The sequence below is a fragment of the Myotis nattereri genome, assembly GCF_964212035.1.
Source record: "Myotis nattereri genome assembly, chromosome: 15".
NCBI lineage: Eukaryota > Metazoa > Chordata > Mammalia > Chiroptera > Vespertilionidae > Myotis > Myotis nattereri.
The window spans coordinates 47713394-47734799 of NC_138090.1; the positions used below are offsets into that span (position 1 = coordinate 47713394).

At 45.0% G+C, this 21406-nt stretch overlaps 1 protein-coding gene across 2 annotated transcripts in view; it reads left to right on the forward strand.

Moving 5' to 3' along the window:
- The first annotated feature begins 838 nt into the window (after positions 1 to 838).
- Positions 839 to 21406, forward strand: part of SAE1 (SUMO1 activating enzyme subunit 1) — a 78516-nt gene continuing 57948 nt past the window's right edge. Inside the window, exons 1-2 of one of the 2 annotated variants that reach the window (XM_081108192.1) lie at positions 839 to 1010; positions 17963 to 18074. In XM_081108192.1, coding sequence (XP_080964318.1) covers positions 913 to 1010; positions 17963 to 18074 — 210 coding nt within the window. In that variant the 5' untranslated portion in view covers positions 839 to 912. The remainder of the gene's footprint in view (positions 1011 to 17962; positions 18075 to 21406) is intronic. The other variant, XM_081108193.1, reaches the window with a different exon arrangement.

The window sequence follows — 21406 nt, forward strand, 5'->3', positions numbered from 1 at the left end:
CCTTTGCACTTGCTGTTTTCTCTGCCAGGAAATGTGCCTTCTCCCAGTTATGTGTACAGCTTGTTTCTTCGGATCTCCGCTTAATGTCTCCTTCCCTGCGAGGCCTTCCCTGTCCATTCCTGCCATCCTGTAGTTCCATACCCTGCTTTATTTTTCCCCAAAGCATTTAAGCATGGCCTGATTTACATTGATTTTATCTTGGGCCCTCCTCAACATCAGATAAGCTCCATGAGGGCAGGATTTGTCTATTTTATTCGCCATTCTATTTCACAAACCCAATGCCGGGTTTGCAGCAGGCTCTCCATAAATATTTGCTGAATGAATAATCTCATAGCAGTCTCCTTCCCTCGTGGGGGTCATAGACCCGGCTATCTTTTGGTCTGGAGGGGCTGGAGCAGTGGTTCTCAACCTTCCTAATGCTGCGACCCTTTAATACAGTTCCTCATGTTGTGGTGACCTCCAACCATAAAATTATTTTCGTTGCTACTTCATAACTGTAATTTTGCTACTGTCATGAATCGTCATGTAAATATCTGATATGCAGGATGTATTATTTTCATTGCTACAAATGGAACATAAAGCATAGTGATTAATCACAAAAACAATATGTAATTATATATGTGTTTTCCCATGGTCTTAGGCGACCCCTGTGAAAGGGTCGTCGGACCCCCAAAGGAGTCGCGACCCCCAGGTTGAGAACCGCTGGGCCGGAGACTCTGTCACGTGACCACCCGTGGCCGGCCTGCCTTTGAAGCTGGGGCGGTCCACGTGGTCGCCGGCTGCAGGGACCGGCGGGGGAGAGGAGCTACTGCGCAGGCGCGGTCTCCAGCGCAGGCGCAGACGCGTCCCGGCGCGCGGCGGTTGGCGGTTGGCGAGAGCAGAACCTGCGCTCGGGCAGCGAGAGCCGGCGCCATGGTGGAGAAGGAGGAGGCCGGCGGCGGCATCAGCGAGGAGGAAGCGGCGCAGTATGACCGGCAGATCCGTCTCTGGGGATTGGAGGCCCAGAAACGGTCAGACTAGTGCAGCCTGTGCGGCTGAGGGTCTGGAGGGCGCGTCTGGCCTGAGGCGTTCGCGGCCCTCAGGGAGAGGGAGGGTCTAATTTGAAGAGGGGAGGCGGGAATTCTGTTCCCGGGGAGGGTAGCCGGCCTGAGAGGGCTGGGAGGGTTGGTTTGGGGATATTTCTGGAAGGAATGGGAAGCCAGGACTTCCCAGGGGGTGAGAGGGCGGTTCTGAGGGTTTGGAGGCCTTTGGGGGGCGGGGAGGGGGTGATGGGGGAGTCCTAAGGGAACAGGAGGATTCGAACTTAGGGACTCCGCAGCCCGAAAGGGGGTGATGCTGGAGTTTAGGTCGGGGGTGGGGGCTGGGAACTAGGAGGGGCCGGGAATGGCTGGAAAGGGTGAAAGGAGCGGCGTGTTCATTCATTCCTAGATCGTGGGGACCTGGACGCTGCGGAGACAGGCGAACCTAACGTGCACCCTACATGCTTGTGGCCTCTAAGGGGTGGGTGGGCCCATCTGGGAGAATGAGGGTTTTTGAGCGTTTGGGGTTAAGTTATTTTTAGTGGGAGTCTTTTATTTATTTTTATTGATTTCAGAGAGCGGAAGGGAGGAGAGAGAGAGAAACATCAGTGAGGAGAGACACTCATTGATGGGGTGCCTCCTGCACGCCCCCTACTGGGGATGGAGCCTGCAACCCGGGCACGTGCCCTTTATGGGAATCGAACCCGGACCTTGCAGTCCGCAGGTCCACGCTCTACCCACTGAGCCAAACGGCCAGGGCTTTTAGTGGGAGTCGTGAGAGACTCTAGGAGTCCAGGGGGGCTGGAGGCACCTGCAGAGGTGGCTCGTGTCGAGGTATGGGGATGTGTCCCGAGAGGACAGGATGCGAAGGTTGGGCATACATCCCTGGGGTGCTGAGGAATAGTTACCAGAGATGAGGTCTTTGGAAGAGGTGATTGATTTGATCAAATAATTATCGAGCACCTTCCGCAATCACCGTTTTAGGCATAGAGCATATATCCCTGAACAACAAACTCCTTGCTCACATGAAACTTACACTCTAGTGTTGGCAACAAACATAAATAATGTTAGGTCCTAGCTGGTTAGGCTCAGTGGGTAGAGCGTCAGCCTGCAGACTGAAGGGTCCCGGGTTCGGTTCCGGTCAAGGGCACATGCCCGGGTTGCAGGCTCTGCCCCCAGTGGAGGTGTGCTGGAGGCAGCCCATCAGTGATTCTCCCTCTCCCTTCCTCTCCAAATAAAAATATATATATATATATATATTTTGTTTTTTTTTTGTTTTTTTTTTCCCAAATAAAAATATTTTTTAAAAAATCTACTGTTAGGTAATGCAAGAGCAAGGGAGAAGAATAAAGCAGGATAAGAGGCTCAATAAAGGATGGTGAGGCGGAGAGCTGTTTGGATAGGGTGGCCAGGGAGGTCCTCTGACAGGTATGAAAGGGAAGAGCCACCTGGAAGGACCTTCCTGCCACAGGACGAACGGCAAGTGTGACATCCCGGGGCCAGCGCACGCTTGGCAGGTCACACAGGACGGCTGGAACCAAATGAGTGACTGGCTTTTGTATTTTTTATTCTGTGTTGAATAGGTGTGGCATGATCTGATTTTTTAAAAGGACCATTTTAAAAGGACCATTCTGGCTGTGTGGGGAATAGGTTGAAGTGGGCAGACGTGGAAATAGGGGTTCCAGTTGGGAGACTACTGCAATATTTACTACAGTAACCCGCTGGAGACATAAGTAATGGGGCTTGGAACTTTAGAGAAGGGTCAGATACATATTCTGGACATCTTTGAGGACAGAGGGGACAGGACTTGCTGAAGGAGTCAGTGTGGGTTGTGAGAGGCAGAACTCCGGGATGACTGAGACTGGCCTGAAGACAGGTGGGTTGATTGGTTTTAGGGACTGCTCTTTGAAGGATATGGAATTCTTGGGAGGTGGGAGTTATTCTGAAGGAGTGGAGATGTGCGGAAGCCTGTGAAGAATCTGAAAAGGGTTGGCTGAGGATCCTGGGAAGGAAGGGGGTTATCTGTAATTAGGAAGCTATTTGGAGACAACCTTACAGACTTATTAAAGTGCTCTCATGGCCATTTTTCAACTGAGACTCTTAGCAGGGCTCTGGAGTGGAAAGGGCCCTTGTATAGAAAGGGAGGATGCTCCACAAAGCAGATTGACTTGCCTCTAAGGCAGCGGTTCTCAACCTGTGGGTCGCGATCCCTTTGGGGGTCGAACGACCCTTTCACAGGGGTCGCCTAAGACCATCGGAAAACACATATATAATTACATACTGTTTTTGTGATTAATCACTATGCTTTAATTATGTTCAATTTGTAACAATGGAAATACATCCTGCATATCAGATATTTACATGACGATTCATAACAGTAGCAAAATTACAATTATGAAGTAGCAACGAAAATAATTTTATGGCTGGGGAACTGTATTAAAGGGTTGCGGCATTAGGAAGATTGAGAACCACTGCTATAGAGCAAAATGTTACTATTTTCTACTTTTTTATGTTTGAAATTTTTAATAATGAAAGTTGGGGGGAAATGTGACCCTCCCCCCTCCCATCTGGAGATTTCATATAGAGTTTCTGATTTCTGTCATTTTAAAATTTTTATTTTTTTAAATAAGGTTTTCTAGTTAGGTCCTACTTCTGACCTTAACAGCTTTTTTTTAGAGTGATGAACTTTTATTGCTTTATTTTAAAAAATACATTTTTGTTGATTTCAGAGAGAAAAGGAGAGGGAAAAAGATAGAAACATCAATGATGAGAGAGAATCATCAATTAGCTATCTCCCGAAAGCCCCCTACTGAGGATTGAGCCTGCAATCCAGGCATGTACCTTGACTGGGAATTGAACCGTGACATTCTGGTTCATAGGTTAATGTGCAACCACTGAGCCACACTGGCTGGGCAGATTTCTTTCTTTTGAAAAATAGGAAAATCTCTTTTTTTTTGTTAATGCTCACCCAAGGATATTTTTCTATTGATTTTTAGAAAGAGTGAAAGGGAGGGGAAGAGACAAAGAGAGAGAAACACCGATTGGTTGCTCCTGCATGGCTCCTGACCAGGGCTGGGGATTGATCCTGCAACCGAGGTACATGCCTTTGACCAGAATCGAACCCGGGACCCTTCAGTGCACAGGCTAATGCTCTATCCATTGAGCCAAACCGGCTAGGGCTGAGGCCGCCTCTTTTACACAGCATGGGTTCTCTACTTTGCTGTCCTCCACCATTGCCTGGCAGTTTGCACGTGAGTTTGCGTCTTGCTGTGGCGCACAGCCCATCTTCTGAATGAGGTTCAGAGAAGGGAGCCAGCTCTTCCAGTGTCACACTCAAGTACACAGGCGGAGGACTGGATTCGTAGCCTCTAACTTCAGACTCGCTGCTATTCCCATGGCAGCTCCTTTTCCACCATAGGGGCTCATTCTTTCAGTCAAATGAACATACAGGGGATGCTAAAGCTGGCAGCTGTGTATGCTCTCAGAGTGTGTGCTTCCACAGTTTTGGCACTGCCTTTCACAGCAAAGGCGTGTCTGATTCTCCCACTCAACAGTGATTTATCCCCATATCTAAGACAGGAAGGGAGGGTGAGTGGAAAGAGGGAAGTAGATTATAAACTCCATTAGGGCAAGCAGTTTATAAATGTCCAATAATTAGAATGTGGGTTTGTACAGGTCTCTTAAATTTCCAGTGCTTACAAGTGTGTAGATATTTAGATACTTGTCGAGTGAATGAAATGACTATACATTGCAAAGACCTAGGACAGTGATGGCGAACCTTTTGAGCTCGGCGTGTCAGCATTTTGAAAAACCTAACTTAACTCTGGTGCCGTGTCACATATAGAAATTTTTTGATATTTGCAACCACAGTAAAACAAAGACTTACATTTTTGATATTTATTTTATATATTTAAATGCCATTTAACAAAGAAAAATCAACCAAAAAAATGAGTTCGCGTGTCACCTCTGACACGCGTGTCATGGGTTCGCCATCACTGACCAAGAAGTCAAAAGACCTGCGTTCAATCCTCATCTCTGCTAAACAGCTCTTTGCCCTTGGGTGAGTCACACAATTTCTTGGCTCCACATCTGCAAAAGGAGGGGTGAGTGTGACATCTTTAAGGCTTTTTTAACTGTGAAATTTTGATTTTACGAGAAAGGGACTAGGAAAACTTCCCTATTTTCAATCACTAATTACCCTACGCTGCTGGCTGTTCAGAGGAACTTCATTTGGTTCCATAGGCACATATTTGCCATTAAAGCGACTGGACATGTACTGGGTACTGGTTGTTTCTTTCTTTTTTTTTATTTTTTTTATTAAAGTATTACAAAGGGTATTACATATGGGCCCCCCCCCCCCCCCCCCTTGACAATCCCCTGGCCTCCCCTACCCCCCTGGTTGTTTCATATAAGGACTAATTTATTCTAGTGGTTGATAGTGGTGAGTTTGAATCTCAGCTCAAGAACATCTTAGTTATTTAACCTTGAATACCTTTCTTTATTTTTAAAATATATATATATATATATATATATATTAATATATTTTTATTGATTACAGAGAGGAAGGGGGAGGGGGAGAGGGAGAGAGAGAGATAGAAACATCAATGATCAGAGAGCATCACTGATTGGCTGCCTCTTGCATGCCCCCCACTGGGTATCAAGTTCGCAGCCTGAGCATGTGCCCTTGACCGGAATTGAACCCGGGACCTTCCAGTCCGCAGTCCAACGTTCTGTATTCTGAGCCAAACCAGTTAGGGCAATATATTTTTTACTGTGGACGAGAGGCCCGGCACATGAAATTCAAACATGGTGCGGTCCCTAGGCCTGGCCAGCGTGCATCTGGTGTGGAAGGTCAGCTGACCTCCACAGGGTCCCAGCTGACCTCTGGGCCCTGAGCAGCACCTGGGCCCCTGTGTGCCCCCCTCCACCTGAGTCACGGCACCCGAGTCCCCACACGGAGATGCAGTGAGCGTGCAGGACGCTGCGGACCGGGGTGCAGCTTGGGCCTCTAGGCTGCCCAGGGGCGCGACACAGAAGCCGGGCGGGCAGTGCGCTCTTTTCCGGCCGGCCTCACAGACCAGCTCCTGTGTGAACCCAAGGGGAGCCGACTGGCCCCTGTGGTCTCAGTGGCTGTGGCCCGGCTCACCCAGAGGCCGCACGGGTGTGGGACGGGATCCTCATGGGTGGTCACTGTCTGCTGGGTGATCAGTTGGGGCCAGGCCTCCCTGCCCGGCTCACTCAGTGCCTGGGAGCTAGGAGGAGGCACCCCCCTTCCCCTTGCCCCCTCTCCCCCTCCCCGCTAGCACTGCTGGGAACCATCTGCAGGGCATATTGGCGGGCGATCTTGCCCTGCTCACACCCGCCTTGGCATGGCACCGCCCACTCACCTGCTCCACCATCCCTCCACGGCCCTGATCTCCTCGGTGCCCATTAGGCCGGCAGCCACGTCAGTCATGCCCGCCATGTCAGTGACCACCTGGTGGTCAGCGCACGTCATAGGAAGCGGTCGAATTCCTGGTTGAACTCCAGGTCGAGGGGACAATTTGCATGTTAGGCTTTTATTACATAGGATAATATTACAGATATCTCCCATTTTATCCCCCTTTACCTCCTCCTCTCAGCACCCCCCCTTCCCCCTAGGTAACCTTGGATAGATACATCTCTTAACTTCTCTATGCTTCAGTTTTTTCATTTATCAAGTAGAGATAATATAATCTACTTTATAAGGTTATGGAGAACTAATGAGATAATGCATGAGTAGTGCCTAAGCACAGAAAGGAGTTAGAAAATTATAGTTACAGTTATTTGACAAGTATAAATTACCAGCAACAAAAGAAGGGAAACTACATAGGAAATAGCTTGAGATAAATAAGGCAAGTGTAAAGCATGAGTCAGTGGATTGTGTGGGGACTTCAGAAGGATGAGGAAGACTAGGAGGAACAGATTTGCTGAAGCAGATCACAGTGGGGAGCAGTGTTAGGTTATGGATTATGACAAGACATATAAGTACATATGATGAGTGGGCAGTTGGATGGAGCAGGATTGTAGATTTAAATGAAAAGTACCATACTGTTAAATGAAGAAGGGGCTATTTTTAGAAAGAGAAAGTGGTCAAATTTGCCAAATGCCAATGGCTTTACCATTTCCTGTAGCACAGACCAGAAACCTACTTCTTGGTTTCTCGTTGTCCCTTATTCTCACATCCAATGTATTGGGAAGTCCTGCTGGCTCTGCTTCAAACTTTATCTCATCTACCTTTCTTAACTTTTTCTCCTTTTATTTTTTGCTTAATCCTCACCTGAGGATATTTTTCCATTGATTTTTAGAGAGAGTGAAAGGGAGGGACAAAGGGGGGTTTGAGAGAGAGCAAGAGACATCAATGGGAGAGAGACACAGCAGTTGGTTGCCTCCCACATACAGGATTGAACCTGCTACCCAGGTATGTGCCCTCGATGGGGAATTGAACGTGAGACCCTTTGTTGCGTGGCCGACACTCTAACCACTGAGTAACACCAGCCAGGGCCCTTCATTTTTTAGTCTAAGCCACACCCATCATCTCAGATCACCTCAGCATTCTCTTCACTGGTCTCCCCTGTTCTCTCTCTTTCTATTTTATTTTAATTTTTATTGATTTCAGAGCGGAAGGGAGAGGGAAAGAGAGATAGAAACATCAATGGTCAGAGAGCATCATTGATTGGCTGCCTCCTGCACGCAACTTGGGTATGTGCCATTGCTTGGAATCAAACCTGGGACCCTTTGGTCCGCAGGCTGGTTCTCTATCCACTGAGCCACACCGACTAGGGCAGTGGTCGGCAAGCTGCGGCTCGCGAGCCACATGTGGCTCTTTGGCCCCTTGAGTGTGGCCACGAAGTTTCAGTCGCACTGTACGTGCACACCGGCGCGTGGTACTTTGTGGAAGAGCCACACTCAGGGGCCGCAGTTTGCCGACCGCTGGACTAGGGCTATAATGTACTCTTCACGCAGCTGCCAAGTGAATTTAAATTAGGGGTCCTGCTTAAAGCCTTCCAGTGACCATTTCTGGTTCACGCAGAGTAAAATCCACAGCTTTAAAAATCCTTGCCTTTCATGCTCTGGCTTGTCAGACCGCCTACGTTCCATGCGCTACCTGAGTCTTTCCGTTCCGCAAATATGCTAGAGCTGTGTGTCCTCAGGGGCTATGTGCTTACCCTGTTTGAAACAGCCTCCTGCCGCCAGGTCTTCGCGTGACTCGCTCGCATGCAGGGGGGCCTTGACTTACGAGTGTCCCAACTAACGGGTTTTTCCGGATACGAGCCGTCTCTCGGCCGATTTTTTGCTTTGAGTTGTGAGCTAAAATTCGGGTTACGAGCCAGCTTCAGGTACCCCACCGCTAGTTGGCGCAGCGAACGCCACAGTGAACACCACATCAGCCCAGCATCACCTGTCTCACTCGTTCACTTTTTGATTTGACATACGAGTAATTTGAGTTACGAGCTCGGTCACGGAACGAATTAAACTCGTAAGTCAAGGCCCCACTGTATTAGACTCTCAATAAGGGTGGTTTGAATGTGAATTTGGTGGGCTTAAGAGTTTTTAATCGTGAATGGAATTCATTTACTTGACTTAACTTGAAGTGTGTGAATTCAAAGATTATATATAAAGGCTCTGGTTCCTGCCTTCCCAGAAATTTAAAAGATATTCATATGGGAGCAGAAGTCAAAGAAAGGAGAGTAAGTCATATATTTATTTAGAACCAACTGTATACAGGGAGCATGGGAGAGACATTGAGAGAAAAAAGTCATAGATCATGGTCAGAGCTGAATTCTGATCCTAACTCAGACCACCCATTAGCTGTGAGAGCTTGGACACCTTTCTGAGCCTTAGTTTTTTCCTTTCTCAAGGCAGACATGGATCCTTTCTATGGAAATGTGATGGCCTACCCCACGAGGTCTGTGGAGCCCCCTTGGACTCTTAGGAAGAGAAATGTTGTGCAATGTTTAGAGCAGGGGTCCTCAAACTACGGCCCGCGGGCCACATGCAAATACAAATACTGTATTTGTTCCCGTTTTGTTTTTTTACTTCAAAATAAGATATGTGCAGTGTGCACAGGAATTTGTTCATAGTTTTTTTTTTAAACTATAGTCAGGCCCTCCAACAGTCTGAGGGACAGTGAACTGGCCCCCTGTTTAAAAAGTTTGAAGGCCCCTGGATTAGAGCATGTATGCTTTTATTGGAGAGAGAAAAATGCTGAAGAACTAGTCAAGGTTTCAGGTTCTACATGTAATGGACCTAGCTCAGTGCCTGGTACTTAATGAGTCCTCTGTGGATGGTAATTACTGCCACTGTGTTACCAGTGGACTACGTATATATACAATATGTCACAATGTAATTTTACATTTATTTGTGATATTGAGAGGCAATATACCTTTAAGAGCACATGTTGCCTGAGTTGACATCTACTTTGCCTTTTTAAAAAATATATGTTTTTATTGATATCAGAGAAAGGGAGAGGGAGAAAGAGATAGAAACATCAATGAGAGAGAAACATCGATTGGCTGCTTCCTGCACACCCCCTACTGGGGATCAGGCCCACAACCCGGGTCATGTGCCCTGACTGGGAATGGAATGAGCAGTCTCCTGGGGCATGGGGTGATACTCAACCAACAGAGCAACACCGGCCAGATTACTTTGTCTTTTAGTAGCTGTGTGATCTTCAGCAAGTTCCTCAACTGTGCCTCCATGTATTTTCTTTTCTTTTTTTTTTTTAAATATTACAAAGAATGTGTTTTTTTAAATATTTTTATTGATTTTTTACAGAGAGGAAGGGAGAGAGATAGAGAGCTAGAAACATCGATGAGAGAGAAACATCGATCAGCTGCCTCCTGCACACCTCCCACTGGGGATGTGCCCGCAACCCAGGCACATGCCCTTGACCAGAATCAAACCTGGGACTCTTCAGTTCGCAGGCTGATGCTCTATCCACTGAGCCAAACCGGCCAGGGCTCCATGTATTTTCTGTTGCTGCTGTAGCAATTGCCACAAATTTGGTGGCTTCACACAAATTATCTTACAGTTCTGGCAGTCAGAGTCTGAAACATTTTCAGTGGTGGGCTTAAAATCAAGGCGTGTGCAGGGTTCTGCTCCCTGTGGAGGCTTTAGGGAAGAGTCTGTGCGCTTGACTTTTCTAGTGTCTAGAAGTCACTGCTTTCCTTGTCTCGTGGCCCCTTCCTTCATCTTCAAAGCTAGCAGTGTAGCATCTTCAAATCTCTCTTCTCTGACTATGGCCCCTGCTTTTGTCACCACATCTCCTCTGCCTGACTTCTGCCTCTCTCTTATAAGGACTCTTATGATTACTTAGACCCACTCCAATAATCCGGGATCATCTTCCATCTCAAAACCCTTCATTTAATCACAATATCAGTTCAGTTCTTTTTGTCATGTACAGTAACTTAGCCACAGGTCCCAGGGATTGGGGCACTATTTTGTCTATCACACTTTGGCTTTCTTATCTGTAAAATGAGAATAACAATAGCACCTATGTTCAGAGTTAACACATATAAGTTGCTTTGAATAGTACCTGGCATACAGTCACTGTTTAATAAGTGTTAATTGCCATCATTCTCTCTCTTTTTTTATAGAGAGAGAAAGGGAGAAGGATAGAAACATCGACGAGAAAGAAACATCAATTGGCTGCCTCCTGCATGCCCTCTACTGGGGATTGGGTCCATAACTCAGTTCCCTTACTGAGAATCAAACCATGACCTCTTGGTTCCTGGGTTAATGCTCAACCATTGAGCCACACCAGTCAGGCTGCCATCATTATCTTATTCTTTAAAAAAAAATTTTTTTATTGATATTTTACAGAGCGGAAGGGAGAGGGATAGAGAGTTACATTGAAGAGAGAGAAACATCGATCAGCTGCCTCCTGCACACCCCGCACTGTGGATGTGCCCACAGCCAAGGTACATGCCCTTGACCGGAATCGAACCTGGGAACCTTCAGTCCGCAGGCCAACACTCTATCCACTGAGTCAAACCGGTTAGGGCTATCTTATTCTTTTTTAAATCCTCACCTGAGGATACGTTTGTTTTTTTCATTGATTCTAGAGAGAGAGGAAGGGAGAAACATTGATGTGAGAGAAACCTCAATTGACTGCCTCCCATACATACCCCCAATGGAGATGGAACCCAAGACCATTAGGTGCATGTGATGATCCTCTAACCACTGAGTAACACCAGCCAGGTCTCTCTTATTTATAATGGCTGCCTAGTTTGACTGCCTAGTTTTCCATTTTGTGTGTGTGCGTGTACGTGTGTCCTTGTCCATAGGTGTAAGCTCTTTGTCCAATCTCTTCCCACACCCCCCACACTCCCTCCCCTGTGAGAATTGTCAGTCCGCTCCCTTTCCATGCCCCTGATTATATTACATTCACCAGTTCTGTTCATCAGATTTTTTATTCATTTGATTTTGAGATTCACTTGTTGATAGATATGTATTTGTTGTCACTTTATTGTTCATAATTTTTTATCTTTTCCTTTTTCTTCTTCCTCTTCTTAGAGAATACCCTTCAGCATTTCATATAATACTGGTTTGGTGGTGATGAACTCCTTTAGCTTTTTCTTGTCTTTGAAGCTCTTTATCTGATCTTCAATTCTAAATGATAGCTTTGCTGGGTAGAGTATTCTTGGTTGTAGGTCCTTGCTATTCATCACTTTGAATATTTCTTGCCACTCCCTTCTGTCCTGCATAGTTTCCATTGAGAAATCAACTGACACTCGTATGGGTTCTCTTTTGTAGGTAACTAACTGTTTTTCTCTTGCTACTTTTAAGATTTTCCCTCTGTCTTTTGCCCTTGGCATTTAATTATGATGTGTTTTGGTGTGGTCCTCTTTGGATTCCTCTTGTTTGGGGTTCTCTGCGCATACTGGAGTTGTAAGTCTATTTCTTTCACCAGGTAGGGGAAGTTTTCTGTCATTATTTATTCAAATAGGGTTTCAATATCTTGTTCTCTCTCTTCTGGCACACCCATAATTTGGATGTTGGTACGTTTGAAGTTGTCCCAGAGGCTCCTTACACTATCTTCATATTTTTGGATTCTTTTTTCTTTTTTGGTTGGGTGTTTTTTTGCTTCCTTGTATTTCAAATCGTTGACTTGATTCTTGTGATCCTCTAATCTACTGTTGAATCTCTGTATATTATTCTTTATTTCAGTCAGTGTATGCTTAATTTCTGACTGGTCCTTTTCCATTTTTTTGGCATTCTCACTAAGATCCTTAAAGGTCTCACTAAGTTCCTCAGAGGTTTCTAGAAGATTCTTGAGTAACCTTATAACTGTGGTTTTGAACTCTATATCCAATAGTTTGCTTTCATCCATTTCTTTCATTTGTGACATGTTTCTTTGTCTCCGCATTTTAGCTGCTTCCCTGTGTTTGTTTCTGTATATTGGGTAGCTGCTAAGTCTCCTTGAGTTGATAGAGTGGCCTTGTGTGGTAGGTGTCCTGTAGGGCCCAGTGGCTCAGCCTTCCCAGTCACCTGAGGTGGACACTCTTGGTGCACCCCTTTGTGGGCTGTGTGCACAGTCTTGTTGTAGTTAAGCCTTGATTGCTGTTGGTATCACTGGGAGGAATTGACCTCCAGGCCAATTGGCTGTGAGGACCAGCTCTATCTACAAAGGAAGAGCTGCTGTGTAGGAGACACCCTTATGGGGCAGGACTTGCTTCAGTGGGGCTTTGGTGCTCACTGAGTCTGCCCCTTTAGAGTGTCTCATGGATGTGAAGAGTTGTAATCAGGTATGGTCTCACACTGACCACTGGGTACAATGGCTCTTGGATCTCCAAGGAGGTGCAAAGTCAGCCACTGCCTGGGGCCACCCAGCAAGAGCTACAGAGAGATCTACAGATTCCTCCTCTTTGTATCGGGTTTGCAAGGGTTTGCAAGTGGCCAGATGAGGCTTAGCTGTGTAGCAAGGCAGGCTGCTTCTGCTGGATTGATTGCTGTGGGGCTCTCTGACCCAGCTGCTGCCTGTTTGACAGGTTTTAGGCTGAGAAAGGACAGGCTATTAATATGCAAAAGCTGCTTCGCACAGCTTGGTTGGGGTTGTAAATTGGGTGGGGCAGGTTCTCAGGGAATCACCAGGGCGGAGCATACAGCTATGGCTGCCAGTCAACCCTGCACTGAAGAGGTCCCTGCATCCTTGCGTCCCTGCGCAGGAACAATGATCGCTGAGAGCACCTCTGAAAGAAAGCCACCCTCGCGTTCCTGTCCTGATGCCAGACAGTCCAGTTGCTCCCCGTATGTGTCTGGGTCCCCCAGAGTCTCGCCTGGAACTGGAGTTCAGAACAAGCGGGGAGCTTGTATCTTCCTCCCGATTAAAAAAGCCGCATAGCCAGCCCTTTCTGCACCTCCGCACCCCCTACGAGTTTCAATACGCTTTCTTCACCTCTAGTTGTGGAACTTCCACTCAGCCAGCTTTCCCACGGTTCTGGATGATAGTTGTTCTGCCTTTTGTAATTTTGATGTGTTGTGAGAGGCAACAAGTGTAGGTGTTTACCTATGCCACCATCTTCTTAATCTATCCAGAGCTACCATCTTAATAGCTCTACCTTATTGTTGCCCTTACCTGCTAGCTCATATTAGCCACTTCTAGTTGTGTAACCTTGGTTAAGCTAGTTGACTTTATGTCTGTTTTTTCGGCTGTAAAATAGTGATAACAAGGTACCAGCTGATAAGATTGTCATGAGGATTAAACAACAAAGAGTTTGGAACAGTGCTTGGCCATAGTGAGTGTTCATTTACATGCCAGACATGTATTTCTGCTGATGGACACTTGGACTTGTTTTGGTATATCTATTAATTCAACAGCTATTTGAGTAACAGTATAAGTGCCAAGCATAGTCATAACTGCTAGGAATGTAGTGGTTTCTGGAGTTTACATTTTATAATCGTCACTATGATCTAGGCTGGAGTTAACATTTTAATGGAAGAACAGGCAATGAACATAAGCAATTAGCATAATTCCAGATTGAAGAGGGAGTGGACATATTTTGGATTAGGTGACCAGTGACAGTTGAGCTGAAACCTAAAGGATGGGTCATGTGAAAAGTTTGGAGAGAACAACTAATGCCAGAGCCCTATCTCTGCCTGAGATGGGGACAGTGCAAACAGGGAGGCCGGGTAGGAGACTGTTGAGTTCTGTAGGTGAGAAATGATGGTGGCTCAGACCAGACACTGTGGTGGTAGGGGGAGGCAAGTGGATGGTGTTGCTGTGAATATATTTGTACATGACTTTTGTGACCACTTGAATATTTCTGTAGGGTTGATTCCTAGAAGGGGAATTGCTGTGTCAGAGTATGAATAGTAATAGCTGACATTCATTAAATGCTGACTCTATGCCAGGTACTATTTTAGGTGCTTTTCATGTAATTGAGCCATAAGTAAGCTGTAATCTTGGGGCCCCTGGCATGGTTAAGGATTAACAACATAAGCATGAAGGTCAGGGGTGATGCCACTTGAATAAAAAAAAAAACTCGCAGAGTTTGAAGAGCTCCACAGGATGTAGGGATCATGGAGAGGACACGTGGCTATAATGTGACTTATCAGAGGCATTTATATGTGGCATTTGCTCTGAATTCAGAGGAGAGAGTATTCGAGCCTGTCATAAGAAAAGACTTGCTGAGGAAATGGCACTCAAGTTGGGGTTTGAAGTCTGGGGAAAGGCTTGACTGGGCGTAGAGAGGAAGAACAGGTGCATTTCAGGTGTGTGGAATATGGTGATTTAAAGTTTGCAGGTGGTGGCCCGACTGGTGTGGCTCAGTGGTTGAGCATCGACCTATGAACCAGGAGGTCACGGTTCAATTCCCGGTCAGGGCACAGGCCCAGGTTGGGGGCTAGATCCCCAGTGGAGCGGCATGCAGGAGGCAGCCGATCAGCGATTCCCTCTCATTATTGATGTTTCTATCTCTCCTCTCCCTTTCAGAAATCAATAAAAATATAGGCGTATAAAAAATAAAGTTTGCAGGTGGAAACTGAGGGCATGTCTGGGCTTGAGCAAAGTGATTTGGTGGCAGCAGGAGGTAAGGCTGGAGAAGTCAGAGCTAGCCGATACCTGAATGGCTTTAGATGCCAGCTTCAGATTTCTTTGTGAGTTTTATTTTTTATTGTGTGTGTGTGTGTGTGTGTTTTGTTTGTTTGTTTTTTGTTTTAATCAGAATGAATCCTCTACTGAGCCATTTGTAATTAAGGCAATGGGATTGGGGAGAAGTTTAATAAATTCAAGTAACATAAACTGAGCATCTGTTACATGCCAAGGATTATGCTAGATGGCTTTGTATACACATTTTACCAGGTTGTTGAGATTAAAAACCATTAAGTCAGAATTAGTATCCCCATTTTACAGGTGGATAAACTGAAGTTTAGAGAGATTGTCTAGGTCAGCCAGGTAGGAACTCAACAGAGCCAGAATTTAAACCCAAGTCTTCACACATAGAGGCATGAGTGATCGGTAATGCCTGTTGCTGAAGGAATATCAAGGAGAACAGAGCCTGAGAAGTTAGTAGGTGTGGAGATTAGGAGGCCATTGGTAATATTTGAAGATACGGATTCCTAGACGAGAGCAGGGCTGTATCTTTGCGGTACTGGAGCAGCCAGACAGCAGAAAGCCCACTCACTCCGACTGGAAGGGAACTTAGAGTCTGGAGTTCCAGGTGCAGCAGAGTCAGGGCCAGGTGCTGGGAGGGCTCGTAGACTCAGTGATAGCAGAGACTTGGAAAGTACAGCTAAATGCAAGGGTGCTCAACCTTTCTGCGCAAGGAGGCCAGGTAGATGCCTGGTTTGACATGTACTATATTCTTTTAGGAAACATTGCCTATTACATTTGCTGATTCTTGAGGGATTAGGGCTCCTCTGGAAAGCCAAATAGTTTTCCTCCCTCCTCCCATCCGGTGGTATGATGCTCTACATCTCTGATAAAGGACCTGCTCATTGTCTCCTGTAAGCCCTCTTCTCAGCTGTCTCCTGTTCTGGTGAAGTGGAGTTGTCACTTGAAAGTCCTGTCTGCTCTCCTGTGATTGGCAGTGAAAGGGCCCATAGATTGAAAGCAATAATGGAGAAACTGAGACCCAGACATATCCCTTTGAGGGAAATATTGTCAATATTCTCCCTCTTTCCCCATCTTATCCTTTTGACTGTATCAGCGAAGAAAATCCAAAATCTGCTAGCACCAAGAACCAGCACAGGACTCAGCCACCATTCTCATTAAAGACTTCTAGTCTACATGCAGCATCCATAATTATTAGAACCATTGGAACATAGCTTCTGCATGTTCTTCCCAATACTTGTTGAGAATGGACTCATTTCATAAATTAAGAGCAAACTCATTGTCCAGGAGAAAGAACTTGAATTTATGTGAGGCTGTTCTTAGTTCTTACTTATCCTTTTCAGTGTGAATAATCATATATTTGCTGCAGAAATATTAAGGCATTTAATTACAGAGTGCTGTCTAAGATCCTGATGGGGTTGTTTCATAATATATGATGTAAAGAGAGCAGGGTTTACATTGTAAACTCTTTTATTTCCTTTTTATAATGTCAATGAATGAGCACTTTTTTTATTGTATTTTTTTAAAATTTAGTGTTCAATTACAGTTGACATAAAAGTTTATGTTAGTCTAAGGTGTATAACAGTACTAGACATTTATATACCTTACAAAGTGATGACTCCATTAGTTTAGGAACCTATATGACATCATATTCTTTATTCCTGTTTCAAATCAAAAATTGTGATTCTGAAACACTTGTGCTTCAAGGGATTTTTTCTTTTTTCCCTCATTGAAAAGAGCTTGTGCCTTTATTTTGCCACTATATATGGGAATTTTGTATGTTTTCCTCCCCTCCAAGGGAATTCAAATAAGATATTGTAGACCTATATACTGTCTCCACTGACTTCAGAGTTAAGTCCAGACTTCTTGGGATAGCCCAACCTCTTGACTACCTTCTGTTAGCCGTGTCTTCTGTCACTTTATATGTAGAATGATCCAAACATTTCCTTGGTACACCCTCTTTCATGCTGCCACGTTTTTGCTTGTTATGGCTTAAATAGTACCCCTTCCCACCTCTTCTTCTGCTATCATACTAGTCTAAGCCCTCATCCTCTCACCTTAACTGTGATACCCTTCCCCTCCAGACCCCACTACCCCATGCCTTTTCATCAGGCTTAGAATAAAATCCAGAAACCTTACAATGCCTGTGAGAGCCTTCATGATGTAGCCCCTGATTCTGTCTACAACCTAATTTCCTACCAGTTTCCCCATTGCTCACTGCTCTTCCTCTCCCTCAAACATGCCACGAACTCCTGCCTCAGGGTTTTTGCTCTTGCTGTTTTCTCTGCCTGGAATGCTCTTCTCCCAAATATCTATATATTCATCCTTTATATCATTTTCATTTGTGCTCAGCACCTCCTCAGAAAGGCCTTTTCAATGAGTTTGACTAAAATAACATCCTCCATCAGTCTTGATCACATCATGCTTGATTTTCATCACTTTTTGGCATAATATACAGGGTGAGGCAGAAGTAAATTTACAGTGTGAGTACCTGAAACAGTTTATTCTTGTATTATTACTTGTTAATTTTGTATTATTTTCCCTATGAACAACTGTAAAACCTACTTTTGTCCCACCCTATATACTCTCTTATTTATCTGCTTTCTTCACAAAGTATAAGTTACAGAAGGGCAAGGATTATGTTTGATTTATTTCCACACCTTAGAGAGGAGCCTGGCATAGGTGCTCAACAAATATTTGTTGAATGAATGTGCTCTGCAGGATGGATTGGAGCATCTCTTTTCTAGTTTTGAGGCTGTGCTGCTTCAGTGCAGTGAATGAAAACTAAAATTATTGCCCTGTTTTGTTCTTCAATGATTTGGCGAGTTTCTGCTGTTCTGTAATCCAGTTAACAATGTTTGTGTTACAGGCTGCGGGCCTCCCGGGTGCTTCTTGTCGGCATGAAAGGGCTCGGGGCTGAAATTGCCAAGAATCTCATCCTGGCAGGAGTGAAAGGACTGACCATGCTGGATCACGAACAGGTGAGATGTGCAGCCACCGCATCACTCTCCAAAGCAGTCTCCCCTCTTAGCTATAAACACTTGGGGATTTGGGGAGCTCCTACTTGCCCCTTCAGGGCTGTGAAAGGAGGGCTGGCATGAATGGAACTGTAGCCTTTGGAGACTGATGGTGCTAGCACTGCGTTTTATTTCAGCACCACCACTCCTGTCTCCTTGTTGAGCTTGTTTATCTGCACGTGGAGTTAAGTTCTCTCTTGGAGAGTGATCCTGAGGGGTAGAGGAGTAGCTTTCCAATTTGTGCTTATAAATCAACTGAATAATTAAAAATATACAATTGCCCGGGGACTTTGTCATGGGATAGTCCTTCACCCTCCACTGATTCTACTTTAGAAAAAAAGTCTGAGACCAGGCTCAGGAATAAATACATTTAAAAGGTATCTCAACTCAATTTTTAAAAATTAAAAAAATAGCCGGCCAGTATGGCTTAGTGGTTGAGCGTCAACCTATGAACCAGGAGGTCAAGATTCGATTCCCAGTCAGGGCACATGCCCCGGTTGTGGGCTTGATCCCCAGTAGGGGTTGTGTAAGAGGTAGCCAATAGATGATTCTCTCTCATTAGTGATGGTTTCTTCTTTTTTTTTTGACAGGCAAGTATTAATATATTTTTATTGATTTCAGAAAGGAAGGGAGAGGGAGAGAGAGAAACATTAATGATGAAAGAGAATCATTGATCGGCTGCCTCCAGGACACCCTCCACTGGGGATCGAGCCCACAACCCAGGCATGTATTTCTGACCAGAATCAAACCCAGGACCCATCAGTGCGCAGGCTGATGCTCTCTCCACTGCGCGAAACCAGCTAGGGGTTCATCACTGATGTTTTTATCTCCCTCTCCCCTCCTCTCTGAAATCTATGAAAGTACTTTTTTAAAAAAAATTCAAAAAAATAAAGTTATCCTAGGAGATCTTGTTGTAGATGGTTTGCAGACATTACTTTGGGAAACATTGGATCAGAGAGGATGTATTTGGACTGCTTAGCATAGTGCCTGCACATAACAAGCAAAGCATCCAATAATTAGTAATTATATATATAAAAGCCTAAGCGACCATTAATGACTAGACAACCGGCTGGTAGCTATGATGCGTACTGACCACCAGGGGGCAGATGCTTAACGCAGGAGCTGCCCCCTGGTGGTCAGTGCACTCCCACAGCCAACCTCCCATGGTCCCTTCCCCCGGCCCGCTGGTCCTGATTGTGCACTGGCCTCTAGAATGATATGATTTAATTGATGATATAATAGTAGTGCCCAGCTCCAGTGTAGCTTTCCTCTGATTTGTCTTTTATCTACAGTGAAAATAACTGCTTCTTACTCTACATTCTCATGCCTCAGTGGCATTTTAATTTTTTAAAATAGAAATTTTCAAATATATATAAAAGGAGAATAATATTTGACATCCCATCTACTTGGCTTCTCCAGATAACAATATTTTGTTGATTTTTAAAGAAATTTACTAGTATCTTTCACCCTGTCTATTTTTTGACAGTATGTTATTTTATTACACATATATATTTTTTAAAAATATTTTTACTGCTTTCAGAGAGGAAGGGAGAGGGAGAGACAGACAGAAACAATCAACGATGAGAGAATCATTGATCACCTCCTGCACGCCTCATACTGGAGATTGAACCAGTAATCCGGGCATGTGTCTCACTGGGAATCAAACCTATGCCTCCTGATTCATAGGTCAACACTCAACAGTATTTTATTTTATATATATATATTTTATTGATTTTATTGTTTTTTTACAGAGAGGAAGGGAGAGGGCTAGAGAGATAGAAACATCGATGAGAGAGAAACATCAATCAGCTGCCTCCTGCACACCCCCTACTGGGGATATACCCGCAACCAAGGTACATGCCCTTGACTGGAATCGAACCTGGGACCTTTCAGTCCGCAGGCTAATGCTCTATCCACTGAGCCAAACCAGTCAGGGCTTGACAGTATTTTAAAGCAAATTCCAGGAATCATGTCTTTTTAGGTAAAATACTTTAAAGGTTGTGTTGTCCCATCCTATAATTTGTGGGCAATGAAGAGGGGTCCTGTCTCACATTATATAATAGTACACAGTATGAGGTATAGCCTCTATGGACAAAAATAAATGTTAATGAATTTTTTATTTTTTAACTTTTTTCAAATACCTTTTTTTGTAATCCTCACCCAAATGATATATTTTTATTTTAAAAAAAAATATATATTTTTTTGACTTTAGAGAGGAAGGGAGAGGGAAAGAGAGGTGAAACATCAATGATGAGAATTATTGGCTGCCTCCTGTATGCCCCCTACTGGGGATCAAGTCTGCAACCTGAGCATGTACCCTTGACTGGAATCGAATCTGGGACTCTTTAGTACACAGGCCAATGCTCTTTTCACTGAGCCAAACCAGCTAGCACTGTTTTTATTTATTTTAGCAAGAGAGGAAGGGAAAGAGAGAGAAACATGATGTGAGAGAGAAACACTGATTGTTTGCCCCCTGTACACTCCCTGACAGGGGATTGACCCAAAACCTGGGTATGTGCCCTGGCTGGGAATGGAATCTGCAACCTTTTTGTGCACTGGATGACGCTTCAATCAATTGAGCCACCTGGCCAGGGCTGCAATCATTAATTTTTAAAAATTTTACTGCAATATGAAAAGAAACATGAGTTGGCTTTCTTTTTTTTTTTTTCTTTTTTTTAAAATATATTTTACTGATTTTTTACAGAGAGGAAGGGAGAGAGATAGAGAGTTAGAAACATCGATGGGAGAGAAACATCGATCAGCTGCCTCCTGCACATCTTCTACTGGGGATGTGCCCGCAACCGAGGTACATGCCCTTGACCGGAATCGAACCTGGGACCTTTCAGTCCGCAAGCCGACGCTCTATCCACTGAGCCAAACCGGTTCTGGCTCTTTTTTTTTAATTAATAATATATTTTTATTGATTTCAGAGAGGAAGGGAGAGGGAGACAGAGAAGCATCAGTGATGAGAGAGAATCATTGATCGGCTGCCTCCTGCACGTCCCCTACTGGGGATCGAGCCCACAACCCAGGCACAGTGCCCTTGACTGAAGTAGAACCTGGGACCCTTCAGTCCACAGGCTGACACTCTATCCACTGAGCCAAACCAGCTAGGGCGTGTTTTGGCTTTCTTAATATCAGTCATATATTGATTTTTGACTTGAATTTAAAACCTTTTAAGCCCTAGCCGGTTTTGCTCAGTGGATAGAGCGTTGGCCTGCAGACCAAAGGGTCCTGGGTTCGATACTGGTCAAGGACACATACCTTCATTGCAGGCTCCTCCCCAGCCTGGGCCC